Below are 18,042 nucleotides of genomic sequence, written 5' to 3' on the forward strand. Positions count from 1 at the left end.
TTGTCGCGAGCTTGCGACCAAGTTCACACGAGTTGGGTGACATCCCCCCCACAGACACATAACGCACTACCACAGAATATGTCGGCTAGTTCACGAACACCCCCTCACCCAGTATCCAACGAACCGACATATCAACAGGTTACAAATCTTTCCTCGTGTACACTATCGCAGGACCAGATTTCACTTTTATCCAAAGGATTAAATTATAATTTACCACCTCGAAAGCTGCCAAAAAAACAATGCGTAATTGATATTGAATTTGGACTTCGTAGTGTTCCACAAAAAGATGTATTTATTCAACAAGTTAACCAAGTAGTGAATAACGTAAAAGAAACGCGACTTCCTAAATTGAATACACATGACAGTTCAGCTTTACGAGAACTTCGAGAAAATAAGGACATTATTATACAGAGGGCAGATAAAGGAGACACAGTGGTAATACTAAATAAACATGATTATATTAATAAGTTAGATTCAGTTGTGTCTGATACCTCCACTTATCGTGAAGTGGACCCGACACTGTTTACCAATTTGGTAAATCAATACAATAAAACGTTAACCACATATCGTAAAAACGACTACATTACTATGGTTCAGTTGAAGGAATTGAAGTCCAGAACATACAATATTCCTGCACTTTTTGGTCAGGTAAAATTACACAAGCCTGGATTTCCGATTCGACCTATTCTACAGGAACTCGGCATTTTCAGCCTTAGCCACATATGTATATAACATTATAAAACCTTTTAGACAGGTTATACAATTTGGGATTAAGAATTACGATACATTATTTAATAATCTTAAAGACTGTAGACTCGGCGACAATGACAATTTATTCTCATTAGATGTTACCTCATTATATACGAATGTAAACGTTGAATACACATTAGATATTATTTGGGATATGTTAAATAAAAACTCGACACCGATTAATTATACGAAGCTGCCTATTAAGGAAATTTTTCACTTAATTAAACTATTAGTTGAGGCTAACTACATCACCTTTCGAGACAAGGTGTACAAACAAATTTTTGGATTACCAATGGGTTTGAGCCTGAGTGGCTTAATGTCAGAGATCTATCTCTCAACGATTGAGCAGATACATTTGACACCTTTTCGTCCCCGTATCACATACTATGGGAGGTATTTAGACGATGTTCTAGTTATTACCGATAGTAGTACTATCCAAGACATTTTACATTCGTTTAATAATATTCATTCTAGACTCAAATTTACATTGGAAAGGGAAGATACGGATACTAAATCATTAAACTTTCTAAATTTCACGCTTACCCGGGACTTGAACAAAATACAATTTAGCATCTATCGAAAACCCACAAACACCGGTATGCTTCTACATTATAATAGCTACCACCCGTTCACCTACAAAAGATCGATTATCTTTAATCAATTTCTAAATGCCTATAAATATTCAACGACGGATTCTGCTTTGGACTCAGAAATACAAATATTAACTAGCAGATTCTTGAACAGGGGTTATCCCATTAACACAATAAATCGAATTAGGGTACAAGCTAAGGATAGGATACAAAATACTGCACCAATCAACAATAGTAATATCAAAAAATACTTTATTTCTGTCCCATATGTTGAACAGTGACACAAACAGCTTAACAGATTCTTTAAAGATACCGAATTTAAAATTATAGCTAGGCCTATACGGAAGTTACACACTATACTGAACAATCGCTCGGTTCTTTCCGCGTTCGCAACACAAATTAATGATCTAGTATACAACATTTCTTGCGGTGATTGCGACTCGTCTTATCAGGGTTCGATGCGGTTTTCTCTTAATATTCATGTAAATCAACACGAAGCCTCAGTTCGTGCTTCTCGTTCAGCAGCGTCAGAATTAGCCTTTCATGCCATTAACGAAAAACATACTTTTTTATTTAACGAGGCCAAAATACTTAACGTTCAACGTAATTATACGCGACTATTAATTGCAGAAACCATTGAAATTAAATTACACGAGAATTCTGTTAATGTTCGGCGGCCATATTTGATCTCCGATGCGTGGACCTTTACGCGCATGCGCGAAGACACATAATCACTATTTAAGTTGCAGGTTTAGCCTGATTCGGTGATTTTCATTCCTGTGATCACGACAGTCGGTCGAAAAGCATTGTCAGCTTCAGGAAGGAAGATCGTTTTGAATATTTTCGTTATTCTTTTAATTGCGTTAATTTGAATTTTAATTGTTTTGAATTGATTTTGAATTGTGTTAAATTGATTATTTAATTATTTATATTTTACTTTAATTATTTATATTTTACTTTAATGGACCGGTAAGTTGTCGATTTTTTCGTTTTTTCCGTTTTAATTTCTGGAGGGTATCATACGGAAGTGTTCCACGTACTATATTGAGGTAAACTCCTCTTATTAATTTACTAATATTATTATCAACGTAGAACATATTGAGTATTACAGCTCTGATTCATACTATCTAAAAGGTATGTTATGAAAAAAAGTATCTTCATTCTTTATTGACCAGCCCTTGTACTTCATGGTACACAGATATGAATGAAAAGTGAGACTTCGCTTCACTTACTGATGAAGCAAAGTGGATCCAGGAATCTTTTTTTTTTTTTTTGTGTTGCCATCTTGTATGCCTTGCTTTTATACAGGAATATTGAAACCGTTCATTTTCCAGCAACAGGACAATGGATAATGTCAAAATTACCCACTCTATATTTTGCTCTTTTCTTGCTTCGTACATTCAACATACTGCTGTGAAGTATTTGCATCATCATCATTAAGGACGGACGATTATGCTTCTCTGAAGTCTGTGATCAACATTTTGGAATCATAAATTCATCATGGAAAATTGCCTAAAAGACATAAGGGAGAAGGCAATTGAAGAATAAGGCTGTCAAGCTCATTATAAATAACAGCAGTTTCCAGTGGGAAGTAAATGTAACATACTATTAGAACAGTTGGGTTTCTATTAGAAAAAAAACCAACTGTTATACAAACTGCTACAACTTCCAAGTTACTATTCAATGATATTTATTCAATCAGAAAGTAGCTATTCAACATGATTGTAATGCCAACATGTCTTGGACAATCACCAATTTTATCTTCATGAAATATTGTATAGGGCTGGATGTTTGGGACACCTTAGGGTTTTGGATAGGTTTCCTACAGACAAACTGGATTATATTTCTGTAAGAACAAGTTTGGTTTGGAGTTTATTGGTGCATCAGCAATGCAGGCCATGTACCAACAAAAATTAAATGAATAAAAACAGTTGAAAAAATGGTAAGAGATAAAAAGGTGATAAAAGATTACAGTGACCCACAAAAATTGGTCACAATGCCAAGAAGGGATTTGTAAGCTAGATAAGAATAAAAAAGAAGGTAAAAACGATATATAAATAAGTATTAAAAGTATATGTAATAAAAGAGTATATTTTAAATAGATAACAAGTTAATTTTAAATAGTTAAAACTAGCCAACATGTGGTCATTGTCAGAGAGTATCTAATTAAGCCAGATGGCTAAAAGCAGTAAAATATATATATATTGTTCCAGCTTCTCCAATTTTTTTTTTCTTTTTTTTTTTTTTTGGAAAGTTTGGTTTATCTGTATCCACTTCCTCAATAGTAAATATTTCTAAGATAGTCATTTAATTGAGAAAGGCAGTTGTTTCTTTGCTATTCAATTCATTGAAGATGGTTGTCCTGCTGGAACTGAAATTAGTATATTCACTGCTTCTTCTTTCAGGTTTGTCAGAAAATGCCATACACAAGAGGTGAAAGATTTTAATGGTGGACAATATGATTATATCATCCACCATTAGAATTTTTTTCATCTTATCAAGTAATGTTTGGTAGAAATTTTGGCATATGAAGGTTTATTTATAGTTGTAGCTTGAACCTGTTTTTTTTTGCCTCTTGGTATAAGATATTTGTTCTGCATTTTGAAGTGTCTTTTTCTTGTTTTTGCTCTTGGCAAATTCTGAAAAAAAGCTGGGGTTCACCTTTGCATTTGGGAAGGTTAGAAAAACTGTATGGCATGATAAAAGACAGTGACCCACAAAAATTCGTCACTTTGCCAAGAAAGGATTTGTAAGCTAGATATTTTCTTATAATGTTTCTGGGTAACATTTTTATTCAGAAACATTATAACAGTAAATCTTCAATATTTAGTCTACTAAAAATAAATTTTTGTAAGTTAAATATTACACCATTAAATAGTCCTAAATTAAATTATATACATTAATCCACTAAAAATCTACAAACTCTTACCTTAGAAGAGATCAGCTTTGTAACAATTGTCCATAAGTATTGCTTCTTGGTCTTGTAATTTTTATCCATATCAAAAAACTTATTTTTGTATTTTATCAATTCTTGCTGTGATCTCATGTAACTAGAAATCAATTCATAAAATTCGCTGTTTTCCAATTCATTTTGCTGCTGTAAAATGAAATATAAACTGCAAAAAAACAAATTTTGAACCAAATGAAAATGAACAATACAAAATAAAATTTTAAAAAATGATATTAACTGGTACCAAAATCATTGAACTAGCATTCTGAAGAGAGATGCATTAAGAAGACAAAACAAAGTCACCTTGTCTCTGGCAATTAAAGGTGACTTGCTTGAGACTTGTAGACCAAACTGTTTTCAGTTTGATATTTTTTTATTTCGAAAGGTCAACACAATGGGATATAGCTTGGAATCGTTTTGATTACTGCTATTCATAACAATCAAAAATGGCCCATTTCTCAGAGCCATTTCCCTATCTGTGTAATTTAACTAACAAAATGCCTGTTGTTTTTTTTTCTTCCAAAACTTTCATGCTATTTGTTTAAAAACCTGATTACATCATTTTTTCACTGCTTGAAATTGAAAAATCAAATCTTCGTAACAGTACACAAGGCAAATGTGTTATCTTTTTGTGTTACCTTTTGTGTGTCTGTTATGAAGATGTGAAACAACACTCTTTTTTGAAAAAAAAACTACTTTTGCTAAAAGATGGATTAACTACCTCTTTGTAATCAATTACTTATAATATACTGCAATAATTAAAGACAAACACCAGCCAAGGAATAAAAAAGGGAAAACGGGAAAATTCACTATTTCCTTCTGTTTTTCATTCAAGAAGTCTGTCTTGCCAAGACAACCTTTCTTTCCCCGAAGTTTAAGATAATACTGTTTCTCAACAAGAAGTCTTGTTGAGAAACAGTGGTATCACCAGTAGTTCAACCCCAGCTGTCTGCCTCCATCTTAATTCTTTCCTTCATAATACAAGATTTATCATTATACCTAGGATTTTCACTGAGATGTGGTTTCTGTTTCTAGACTGGTCAACAAGATATCTACAAAGGATACCCAAACACTAGAGTCTAAGAGAACTCCCACTACTCTTTGAACTATAAAAACATCAAGCTCACAGCAGAATTTACTATGCTCGATGTCTTTCATAATGAACTTCCCAATGAAGTGACAACAAAACTATCACTGATAGTAATCAATGAATGATGTTAGCAATGTCAGTAATGAAGATATTGATAGTAATCAATTAACTGTTAGTGATTTTAAACACAATATCTTGAAAATATGAAACTATAAAATAAATAATAAAACATGAAATATTCAAAATTAACTTGGTGTTTCAGTTTGAGCAGCAGAAATGTAGTACAGCCCACTTGGTTTGCCTTCTCATTTGGCAAAGATGCCTGAGGTGGTGGTAATGCCAACTGAGGAATAATGAGTGGCAAGGGATTCCTAGCTGATGTGAAACCAATATAAGAAGCTGTGAGACAATTAGTAACTATATGTCCTGGTAAATTATACACACACACTAGCCAAAAAAATTCAAATATTAAATCAGGTTGCCTTTGTTTCGAACAATATCAAGCATGCAGCACAGCATCGATATTATTAGTGTTTAGTGCGTTTTGGTCTAATTGTAATCTTCTAGCAAAATATCGCAACAAAATTAAAGGATGAGGAGTTTGTTGCCAAATAGCTCTCTTCAGCACATCCCACACATTCTCAATAGGACTGAAATCAGATGAATGTGGGGGCCAGGGAAGATGGTGGAAATCCATGTCATGTTCTCTGAACTATTCTTGTGCAATTCTGACATGATGCACTGCCGAACTGTCATCCGTAAAGTGGCCCTCACCTTCAGGATAAAAGTGTAACATTGCAGGGTGCGGTAGGTCTGATACAAAATTCAGGTACTCCCTGGATGACATTTAAACCTACAACCAGTATATCAGACCCAGTCCATGCCAACAATCATCATCATCATCAGCCATTTTCAATCCACTGCAGGATGAAGGCCTCTCCAGCAACTTTCCATTTCCTTCTGTTTTGAGCACTGGCCATCCATTTACTACCCACAAACTCATGAATTTCATCTATCCATCTCCGCCTTTGTCTTCAGGTTTTCTTCTACCTACTCTTGGATACCAGTCTGTTATTTTCTTAGTCCATCTGTCTTCATGTCTTCGAGCTATGTGTCCTGCCCAAGACCATTTGAGTTCTTTAGTTTTGATAAGAATGTCCTTTACTTGAGTTTGTTGCCTAATCCATGTGTTTCTCTTCTTATCTAACAGTCTGATTCCCAATATAATTCGTTCCATTCTTCGCTATGTAGTTCTCAGCTTCTCTTCCATTCTTTTGGTGAGTGCCCAAGTTTCACGTCCATAAGTCATGGTGGGGAGTATACATTGGTTCATTATTTTACGTTTCAGACAAACTGGGATATTGCTCTTCAGTATGTAACTATATTTCCTGAATGCTATCCATCCAAACTTTATTCTTCTCTTGACTTCCAGCCATTTATTATTATTACAGCTAATAACTTGTCCCAGGTAAGTATATGACTCCACCTTTTCAATTACTGCTCCTTCAATCATTATTTCCCTTTCTGTGGCATACTTGTTCATCATTACTTTTGTTTTAGCCATATTCATCTTTAGTCCAAAATCCTTACTAGCTGTGCATAACTGATTAAGATTTTCCTCTAATTCTTTGGGATCTTGGCTTATGACCACAATGTCATCTGCAAATCGTAAATGGTTTAGGTACTCTCCGTTCGCATTGACTCCTTTCTGCGACCAGTCTAATCTTCTGAAAGCTTCCTCAAGGGCAGCAGTAAACAGCTTCGGAGATATTGTGTCTCCTTGTCGAACTCCTTTCTCAATTTTAAATTTCCTACTGTTTTTGTCTAGTCTAATAAAGGAGGTAGCACTCTCAAATATTTTCTTCCAAATCATAATATATGGGGTATCAATGCCTTGTCTTTCCAGTGCCCGAAACATTGCCTTATGCTGTATGGAATCAAATGCCTTTTCATAATCCACAAATGCCAGGCATACGGGTGTTTTATATTCATTTGCTTTCTCCATTAGCTGCGATATTACGTGAAGGTGATCCATAGTTGAGAATCCTGTCCTAAAGGCAGCTTGCTATTTCAGTTGATTCTCATCAAGTATTCTTTCTAATCTGTTAGTAATGACCTTTGTGAACAACTTGTAGATGTGGGATAACAAGCTAATTGGTCTATAATTTCCAATTTCTGATTTATATCCTTTCTTATGCAGCAAAACTATGATTGCATTATTCCACTGCTTAGGCGTCACATCTTTTCTAATGCACTTTGTGAAGAGCCTTGCCAGTTTTTGTGTTATGTCTCTTCCTCCCAATTTAAACAACTCTACAGTAACTTCATCTTCCCCCTGGGCTTTCTGATTCTTCATTTTCTTCAATGCATGTTCTACCTCATCAGGAAGAATATTGGGTATGTCGTATGTGTTGCTACTTTGCAATCTATCTTCCCCACTGCTGGCATCATTCCCCTGCTCCTTGTATAATTCTCTATAGTAGTCTTCTGCTATTTGAATTATGCCTTTTCTGCTGTTTATAAGTACACCATCGCTATTCTTCAGTTTCAGTATCATTTGTCTTTTTGTATTACTGCTCATGGCTGCTGATTTAAATCCTTTGTTTTCCCTTAATGCTTTTTCTACTTTTCTTGTGTTAAATCTTCTTATGTCCTCTCTGAGTCTCTTTCTAATGGCTTTGCATAACTCAGTATACTCAATTTTCTCCCTGTCAGTGTTTTTCTTGCTTTTCATTTGTCGTCTTCGGTTCATCATGACAAGTGTTTCTTGACAAATTTTTTCTTCTTTGGATTTCTTTTTCCCTATAGGTTTCTTGGGCTTTATCACTTTCAAAAAGTTGTAATATTCCTCGTCGATATCTTGGTCCTCAGCAGTATGCAGAAGCTCAAACTTGTTCTTAAGTTCCGGTACATACTGCTTTTTCTCCTCTTCTGTTATCTCAAAGACCTTTGTATTATTTACTCGAGTCAGTTTTTTCCTTTCCTTTCCTACATCTATATCAAATGTACATCTTACCATTCTGTGATCACTTCCAACATTTATGTTATTCAGGACGGTAACATCATTCACAATATATCTTCTGTTAGTGAGGATGAAGTCGATTTCATTAGTAGTTAATCCATTTGGACTCTTCCATGTCTACTTTCTGTTCACCCTTTTCTTGAAAAAAGTGTTCATTACTGACAGTCCTTGAGATTATGCAAATTCCACAAGTCTTTCATTTCTTTCACCAATTCCAAAATTTTCTATAGTTCCCCTTTCTGCGCTGTTTTGTCTTTTTCCAACCTTAGCATTGAAGTCTCCCATAATAATAGTGTAGTGGGTTTTCTGCTCATCTAGAAGACTCTCAATTTTGGTATACATTTCTTCAACCTCTTCGTCATCATGGCTTGATATTGGTGCATAAATCATTACAATCTTTATCTTGTACCTCTTAGAAATATTGAGTATTAGTCTTGACACTCTTGGTGATGTACTTTTGAATTCCAAAATGTTGTTTTTAAAATCTTTATGGACCAGAAACCCAACTCCACCTTCACTCCTTTCACTGTTTCCATTGCTGTACAGCAGATTTCCACTTGATAAACTTATAAGTGATTCATTTCTTCTTCTTGTTTCAGCCAAACCGATGATATTCCAATTCACATTTTCTAATTCCTTTTCCAGCTCTAATATCCTGTCTTCACCGATGAGTGATCTTACGTTATAACAGGCCAAGTTCAGTTTCCATGCATGGCAGCTTGGTCGTAGAGATTCTTAGCACCCAGAGATTCTTAGCACCCTCTGCTTCCACTCTGATCCTCTCGCTGCCGTAAAAGGGAGAGTGAAAGCTGCTGGGGACTGAGGGCCATTTGTTTCGTCGTGCTTTCATATGCTGGAGGCTTTGGTCTTTTCCTCTTCATGCTGACCAGGCGTCTTGAAGAGAACCACTCTACACGTTCGTTGCCACCTAAGTGACGTAACAGGGCTTACCATCGAGAAGATGTGCATGAGTGGATTTTTAGGGAGGCAGGCCAACCGGACTTCTCCTAAATCTTCTGTAATAGAGAGATATTGGATCCATCTTTTAGGCTGAGTGTCTGATAACACACAGGATACCTGTTCCCCTCTAAACCCCATGCCAACAAAACATTCCCCATATCTTGATACCACCTCTGGGTGCTGCTTTTATATGCATATCTAAGGTAGATCAGTTCTTTCTAAAGCTGCACTGAAGGTCAATCACAATGTGTTTCTAATATCCTTAAGTATAAATTGTACCATCTTTCCACCCTGCCTAAGCAGCTGGGAGATTGGTCGGTAATTATTTGGAAAAGAGGGGTCTTTTCCTGATTTCTTGAAATCGGGGAAAGAATTCAATTGTCATTCTTCATAAGAATGACAATTGAATGACAAGATGATAATGGATAAGTTTTCTCCAAAGATCATATAAAAGATCAACAGGGAGGTTATGACCTTTTCATTAAGATTTTGCAGCATGATGTAGCAGATACCATCCATGCCTGCAGCACTGCTAAGAGTTAAACAAGGACTTTTAAAGTTCTATTAACTTAAAAGGGTGACTATATGGATAGGAAGCTGTAGTAGCAAAATTTATCTCATACTACTCAGCACAGGATTCAGAGAAAGTTTCAGTAACTACTTCTGCTATCTCAGATGGAGAGGACAAATCATTACCCTCCAGCAAAGGACTGGGGGAAAGAACTTAATGATATTTACCATTCACAGCCTGAATTCTTTTCCAAATTACCTTCAATCTGTATCTTTGTTAATGCTGCTGTCAAATTTAGTCCAAGATTCTCATTTGGCCTTCCATCTGATTCACTGTGCTCTGGCTTTGAGTTTCTTTTAATTATTGAGGTTAACAGCAGTGGGGAATTTATGGAATTTCCAGGCTTTAATCTTCCTTGATTATGCAAGGGCAGAGTCCCTTTTCAACTTGTGATTGCAACATCATCTATCTACTTGTAATTTTGGAATATAGCTATGGCCACTGTGTGACACATCTATGACACAGCGGCCATAGCTAATACTTGGTTAGTTAGTTAGTGTTGTGATCACCTGATTCGGTCCTCTCCTATTGAAGGTTTAAACCTTCAATAGGAGAGGACAGAATCAGGTGATCATCAAAATGGATGTGTTTTGAATAATTAACCCAGTCTGCCTTATGGAAATTCCAGGTGGTGCATCTTGAAAACCAAAGTGTCAACCTAGTTTGTATTTTACAGATAATAAGGAAGTGATCAATACTATATAGATCAGCAGTACCATTCCACTCTGGAATAGATAGAAGAACATACTGGTAGATCTAAAGCAGAAGCATTTGTTGGAAGATGGATATAAGTGATCCACTGTTTAGCAAAGTGAGCTGGTAGTCATCCTGTAAAGATTCTATTAGCCTACCTCTAGATGTTAGATGAGAACATCCCCATAATGGGTTGCAGCCATTCAGATCTCCCAAAATATAAAATGGAAGTGGAAGACATTCAGAAAGACATTGAGCTAATATAGCACCAAGACTAGTACGAGTGAGTGAAAAATTTGGCAGGATATAAATTAAGACTAGGGTTAATGTGATTCCAATGACAATGTATACAGCCACTATTTCTAAGGTAATTTAGAGGAGAATATATCTGTACGGGATATTGGATTTAACAGGAATCACAACCCCCCCCACAAGCAGGTGATTCTGTACTTATGTTGCATCTATACATGATATAGTTTCTTACCTTAGGAGCCACCCCAGGGTAAGGTAAGCACACACTAACAGGATCATATTGTTCAACTAGGTCTGCTAGCTTACTAATGGTACTGCACAGACCACAGAAATGAGTAGTGATCAGACACAAATGGCCAGAGATATGTTCGGGGCAAATGAGAAACCTGCTTGAACAGTAACTGCTTTGTAGCCTTTAACAGTGGCTTCATAAGAGCATGCAGGCATACTTACTAAGATTTGTTTTTATGCTTCCAGATAAGATACTTTCTTTTCAATCTTGTATCTTGCATTTTTGAATTTTTTTTCCCCCAAGTTTCCACAGTCACAAGACTTAGAGAAGGCCAGACGATTTCCTTTACAATTTGGGCACAATGGAGGAGTGACAGTCCTCTGATATCCTGTGTTCTTTTGGCTCATAAGGAAGACATACTGCATTGCCTCAGAATGATTGTTTTTGGCATTTTCAGATCACCTGATGGGATTTGATATGCAAGGATAACATAACAAATAATCTGTTTTAACTTTTTAAGTTTGTGGCAAGACAAGAGCACTAAAAGTAAGTATGATACTGAATGTGAGTATTAAATTACAATGCTTTTGTCATAATCCATTTGGCATATGTAACTTTCTGATCTTTAAGCTGTTTCTCTTCAGAAATGATTAACAAGTACCACTCTTGTCACTCCTCTGGAGGTATTCAGGGTAGGAGTAGTAGTAGTAGTAGTGGCATGTGATGCAAGAAAGCAAGTGTATGAGCTTATGCAGCATCAGCCAAAAAAAAAAAAAAAAAATCACACCATTCCCTCCAAATGCCTGTCCAGTTCCTCCTTAAATTTATTTAACCTATCAACTTCCACAATGACAGATGGAAGTTTGTTCCAGCAATTAACCACCCGCTGGCTAAAAGCAAATTTCCGCACATCTATTCTACATCTATCTTTTCTTAATTTGAATTTATGCCCCCTTAGGTTCGTAATCTGAACAAGTGGAAGGATCCCATCAGAATTCAGCGTGCTCAACCCATTCAAGGCCTTATACACCTCAATCAGATCACTGCACAGGTGCCTAGTCTCCAGCCACTGCAATTTGCAGAACTTAAGCCTCTCTTGGTAAGAGGATCCCTTCATTCCCCTCACCAATCTTGTTGCCTTCTCTGTACACGCTCAAGCAAACCTACATCCTTCCTAAAATGAGGCCTCCAGACCTGTACGCAGTACTCAAGGCGTGGCCTGACCATTGCCTTATACAGAGGGACAATCACCTCCTTTTCCCTGCTAGCAAAATTCCTATATATCATTGACAAAACCCCATGACCTGCCCTGGCAGCCTGTCTGCATTGCTCAGAAAACTTCATATCTGACTGCACAATTACTTCCAGGTCTTTTTCATTTTCTACCACCTTAAGTGTTGTACCATAGAGTTGGTACTTTTCTCTCGGGATACTTCTACCCATATGCAGTACTTTGCATTTGTCAAGGTTAAACTTCAGTTGCCACTTCTTAGCCCATCTGCCCAAATTATCTAGATCCTGTTGCAGTAGCACACTGCCATTACTATCATTAACAACCCTGCCAACCTTTGTATCATCTGCTAGCCCACCAACATGCAAGCAGGAGTGGTGCCATGTGGACAAGCACTAGATCAATTATTATAATTAGTAAAGAAATTAAAAAATATATTAAGAAAAGAAGGGGATTTCCTTCCTGTGTTCTTATTCGATACCTTATGAGTACAGAACCACTTACAGTGAATTGAAGAGAGAAAGGCACTAGAAATAAAACACTTAATATTTTTGAAGTTTTTTTTTTTTTTTTTTTTTTATTTTTTTATAATCTGTTCCCTTATTGAAGTGCTCAGTTAAATTTGTCTTTCTAATTTAAATGAGCACAAATTGAAACAAATCACTCAAAAAGATCATTCTATATATCATTCAAGAAAATAGCTTGCACACTATCACTTGGCACTCAAGGCTGAGACAGAACTGCTAAAAGAATACATTAAACTACTATCCTGTAGTAGACCGCATCAGATAATTACGTGTCAACAGTCTGAGTGTTAAGGTCTCAGTTTCAATTTCGTATTTCAATCCTTTAAAAGAATACAAGCTCTTTGGGCATATGAAATAACTAACAACCGGGCTGAATAATATATTTTAAGATATTAATGAACCCATCTAATATATTTTAATGGCTCATGAATACAGATAAATAATATGCATTCTATCTGACTCAACCAATAAAAGGAAAAGAATGGACTTCAATATCTGATGTGATGACAGCCTGAAACTAAGTTATATAATTATTGTTTGGATTGCTACAAATGAATCGAAATATTTTACTTAACATTTTTGAAGGCCTTTTTTTTTTGCGATCTATTTCCTTATAATACTCACTTAACTTAGTCTTTCGAACTAAAACAAACAGCAACAACTTTTTTAAACATTAACACATTAAAGCTTGCCTTCGTAGGTAAAATATCCTTGAACCAATGTTCTTCTTCATTAAGTAGTAATCAAAATGCATTTATCTTTAATTTTAGTATAACATTCCTTTTGCTTTATATCGGTAAAAGAGCAAATTACACAATATTCCTACTCCAAAAATTATTTTTTTATATTCCCTTTTCTGTCTGTTGGAGAGCTAGCTACTGCTTCAATACTTTTCTGTATAAGAAGTCAGAACCAACTTTTCTTCTTCCTCATTTATTCCTTCAACTTCCATTTTCTGGAACAACCTCCTTCATACACATTTCCCAAAAAAAATTACAATTTATAGAAATTCAAGTCTAACATCAGCAAGTATCTTCTTTAACCTTCTCAACCCACACACAGTACTAAGTACTATTAGTTCTATTACCTCTCTTGCTTGGGGTTTTCATGAAAAAAACAGCCCACAGGCTCATTCAACTCCAACTCTCACTTAGCCTGACATATGCAAGCACGCGCACGCACACACACACATACACACAAGGATGTCAGGAATACAATAGCATGGAGTAAACATCAAGATAACTGTTTCCTCACGCTATCAACTACATATTATACCTGCAATAAAAGTTTACCTTTATATGTATTATACAAGCCTTTATACATATTATACTTACATTTATATGTATTATACAATATTACATGAGTAAGTTTAAACAAAAAAAAATTTTCTATTTTTTTTTTTTTTTTTGCAAGACATGAAATTTTGAGCTTATAATAATTAATCTTCTTCAAATAGGCCTCTGGGGTTGGGTATATTCATACTATGATTTTTTTAGTGTTTCTCACCAACCATTGAAGTAAAAACAAAAGACGGAAAACCAAATTCTTAAAATTTTTTAATATTTACAATAAATTTATTTACAAACAAAACAAAATACCATATTACTGATGATAGTAATTTTAAAATAAGACAACTGTGATATACAGTAAATATACAAATACCGAATTTAAAATACAATAAAATATACTAGGTTAAAAGCGCTAAAATACTAACTGAAGCTTTCAAAGGCTTCTGCCTTCTTTCTCAACAGTTGAGAAAGAAGGCAGAAGCCTTTGAAAGCTTCAGTTAGTATTTTAGCGCTTTTAACCTAGTATATTTTATTGTATTTTAAATTCGGTATTTGTATATTTACTGTATATCACAGTTGTCTTATTTTAAAATTACTATCATCAGTAATATGGTATTTTGTTTTGTTTGTAAATAAATTTATTGTAAATATTAAAAAATTTTAAGAATTTGGTTTTCCGTCTTTTGTTTTTACTTCAATGGTTGGTGAGAAACACTAAAAAAATCATAGTATAATAATTAATCTTCCTATTATTCCAGATTTGCTGGCTATTTCTTCACATCATATTTCTGTCTTCCTTAAAAACGATGGTTATGATGACTGCTGATGTGTTGTCCATAGATGTTCTCGCTCAACCTGAGCAATGCTTGTCTTCAACACTGGTCTGACCTTGACAAAACCTTTGAGACAAACATGAAATCTTGCTGTGATCTACTGCTGACTCGACTCATCACACACACTTCTTACAACAATTCATAAATTTATGTAGGTGTCTGATAACTTTCAATTTTGATAAGATATCTCTAATCTGAATCTGTAATCTGACCTATTTTTAAAAGCCTCTACATAAACATTCAATGTTTCAAGTACACTAATGTTTTATAATAGATAAGTTATATATATTTTCCTTTTGTATATATACTATGCGTTTTCCATTAAACTTCAAATAATTATCCTGATAAATTTCAGTCATGGTATATGAAGTGAGGAGCACATACACAGCATTATTTTTGGAATAACCCTCATATGAGGAATAAAGATATTTTTACCAAAACAAGTTCCCCTTATAACCCAAAGGCTATCTCTGAATTAACAATGAAAGCTCAATACGTCACTTTATTTAATTTCATTCTCTCAATTTAACAAAATAATGTTACTCTGTGTTACATTTTCTAGCCTTACTGCCAGAAGGGAAAGGGGGGGTGCTACTATTCTGCCAATGACGATGACAGAGCTTTCCCAAGCTTTGTCACTGTTTACACTCTTTGAAAACAACTACATTAAGCTCCAAGTTAACCTAAAGTAACTAATATCATTTTTAATAATATAACATCAAGAACCAAGAAGTTGAACCCATTATTAATTAAAATCTATGGCACCGTGGCTTCAATTAATAACTACTCTGTGTCAAACAATGAATAAATGTATCAAATCTAAAAGAACAATCAAGCAGTGTATGGACTTTTGGATCAAAAAAGTGTATAATATAATCCTTATTACTGGCTGCACAGACCCAATACAGAGCAAGTACCATTTCAATGCAAGCATCGAAATGCATTATGCTTTCTGTCCTTTTGTTTATGTACTGAGAGAGAGAGAGAGAGAGAGAGAGAGAGAGAGAGAGAGAGAGAGAGAGAGAGAGAGAGAGAGAGAGAGAGAGAGAGAGAAAACTTGGGCTTAAGGTTTCTAGAAATTACTACATTTGGTTAAGATTAGAAGAAATTATTACATTGGGCTTAAAGTTTCTAGAAATTACATCCATGAGTTGATCAAAAATAACTAATATTGTTTTCCATCAAATACCATTACCAAGAAGATGAATCCATTATTAATTAAAACTTGATGGCATCATTACAGCCAGTTTTGAAACTATTGGTTTAATTATTGATAAGAGGTAGTCCCAATTAGCAACCCTGTTGAGCAGTAAATAAAAGTATCAAATCTAAACAAACAGTCAAAAGATGTGTGAAAAAAAAATTATTAAATGAAAACATGCTGACCTCTTAACCTACATTAATTCTCATACCCATGTTTCCTGACCTGTCTGGCCTGTTCATAGCAAACTGACTTAGTCCATATCTATAAACAAAACTGACTACTACTGTCCTAACTTGTACAATTAGCTCTCAACAGCATAAGGATGTTGTCTGAAATTTACTTCAGTTCGATTTGACTCTAAACAAAGGAGTCAAGCAGTTTATCTTTCACGTATCACAATCTAGTCAACAAATTATATATTACAAAAAATGCACACACACAGAAACAGACAAAATCTCTTACTTACCCTATAAAAATCATCAAATGCCATCTGAACTGTATGTTCAGTTTTTGCCTGGATGTTTTCATAATACGTTTTAATATGTGGACGCAAGTATGTGACAACCATCTGAACCTTTTTTAAAGGAGGATAACAGCACAGTACTTTGTTTCTGTAATTATTCAATGAACTACTGACTAAAATATTCTCCTGTTCTTGTCTAGCTTTCTGGGCTGAAGCTTCCTTTTCATTTTTATCCTGTAGTTTTCCATTTTGATCTGTTTTACTGCATATCTCTTTAAAGGACTTAGTATTGTCTGTATATTGTTCATTTTCTGTTGTTATTTCTCTTGTTGCTACAGTTTCACATAAATTATTATATTCTGAGTGCCTTGAATTATCTTGTTCTTTTATTATTATCTCATCTTTGGAATAAAGTTTACAAAAATCATCTATGACACACAATTCAGCAGAAGGCTGCTGTACTGATTCTAGCTGAAATGGCAGCGGCATCTAATCAGAGAAAACAAAATTCAATATATTTCGTACAACTACATAAATTTGAATATAAAAAAATCAAACTTTTTCAGGACTTCATTCACTTTCTTGAGCTATATCTATTAAAACTGAATTCAACTACAAAAATTTTAATGACCTCCTAAAGCAACAAAGTCATATAAGCACAAAAAATATATATATACAATTCTAACGCCATGACTGATTTAATTGGAGCCTTCAACAATAACTTTCTCCTAATGTCTGGTGAATGTCCATTATCAAGCCCATATAATCCGAACTAACTAAATACATCTACCCATGTAAATTAACAAGCCATTTTTAATGAAGCAATTAACAACTAATAAATCAAGCTGTAAATCAAATAATCAATGGATTGTCAAGTTTGCAGCGGTCATGTGTCTGTCCATCTATAACAGCCAACATCAAAGGCCAAAATCAAAACTGCTAAACAGGTACGGCACTGCATCACAAACAACTTAGTTTAAATAGCAAAAAACTTAATTTACAGTACTCACCTCAATAATCCGTTTTGGTTAGTATGAACCAGAGCTGTAATGCTCAATATGTTCTACATTGATATCAATAATTGTAATTCGGTTTATTGTAGCAAGGGGATAACCCTTGTTTAAGATTCTGCTGGATAATATTTGTATTTCTGAGCCCAAAGCAAATTCCGTCATTTGTAAGCATTAAGAAATTGATTAAAGATGATCGATCTTTTGTAGGTGAACGAGTGATAGCTGTTATAATGTAGAAGCATACCGGTGTTTGTAGGTTTTCGATAAATGTTAAATTGGATTTTATTCAAGTCCTGAGTAAGCATGAAATTTAGAAAATTTAATGACTTTGTATCCGTATCCTTCCTTTCCAATGTAAATTTGAGCCTAGAA

The 18,042-nt window shown here is 34.7% G+C and overlaps 1 protein-coding gene across 1 annotated transcript in view; it reads right to left on the reverse strand.

Moving 5' to 3' along the window:
* The window catches only part of Epg5 (ectopic P-granules autophagy protein 5), a 1,526,775-nt gene that overhangs the window by 1,434,186 nt on the left and 74,547 nt on the right, over window positions 1-18,042 (reverse strand). The window contains exons 3-4 of the mRNA XM_090380318.1: window positions 16,661-17,146; window positions 4,270-4,437 (exon numbers count right to left, since the gene is read on the reverse strand). Coding sequence (XP_090236444.1) covers window positions 4,270-4,437; window positions 16,661-17,146 — 654 coding nt within the window. The remainder of the gene's footprint in view (window positions 1-4,269; window positions 4,438-16,660; window positions 17,147-18,042) is intronic.

Source organism: Mastigoproctus giganteus, chromosome 8, assembly GCF_048544385.1.
Source record: "Mastigoproctus giganteus isolate SK-2022 chromosome 8, ASM4854438v1, whole genome shotgun sequence".
In the NCBI taxonomy this organism is placed as follows: domain Eukaryota; kingdom Metazoa; phylum Arthropoda; class Arachnida; order Uropygi; family Thelyphonidae; genus Mastigoproctus; species Mastigoproctus giganteus.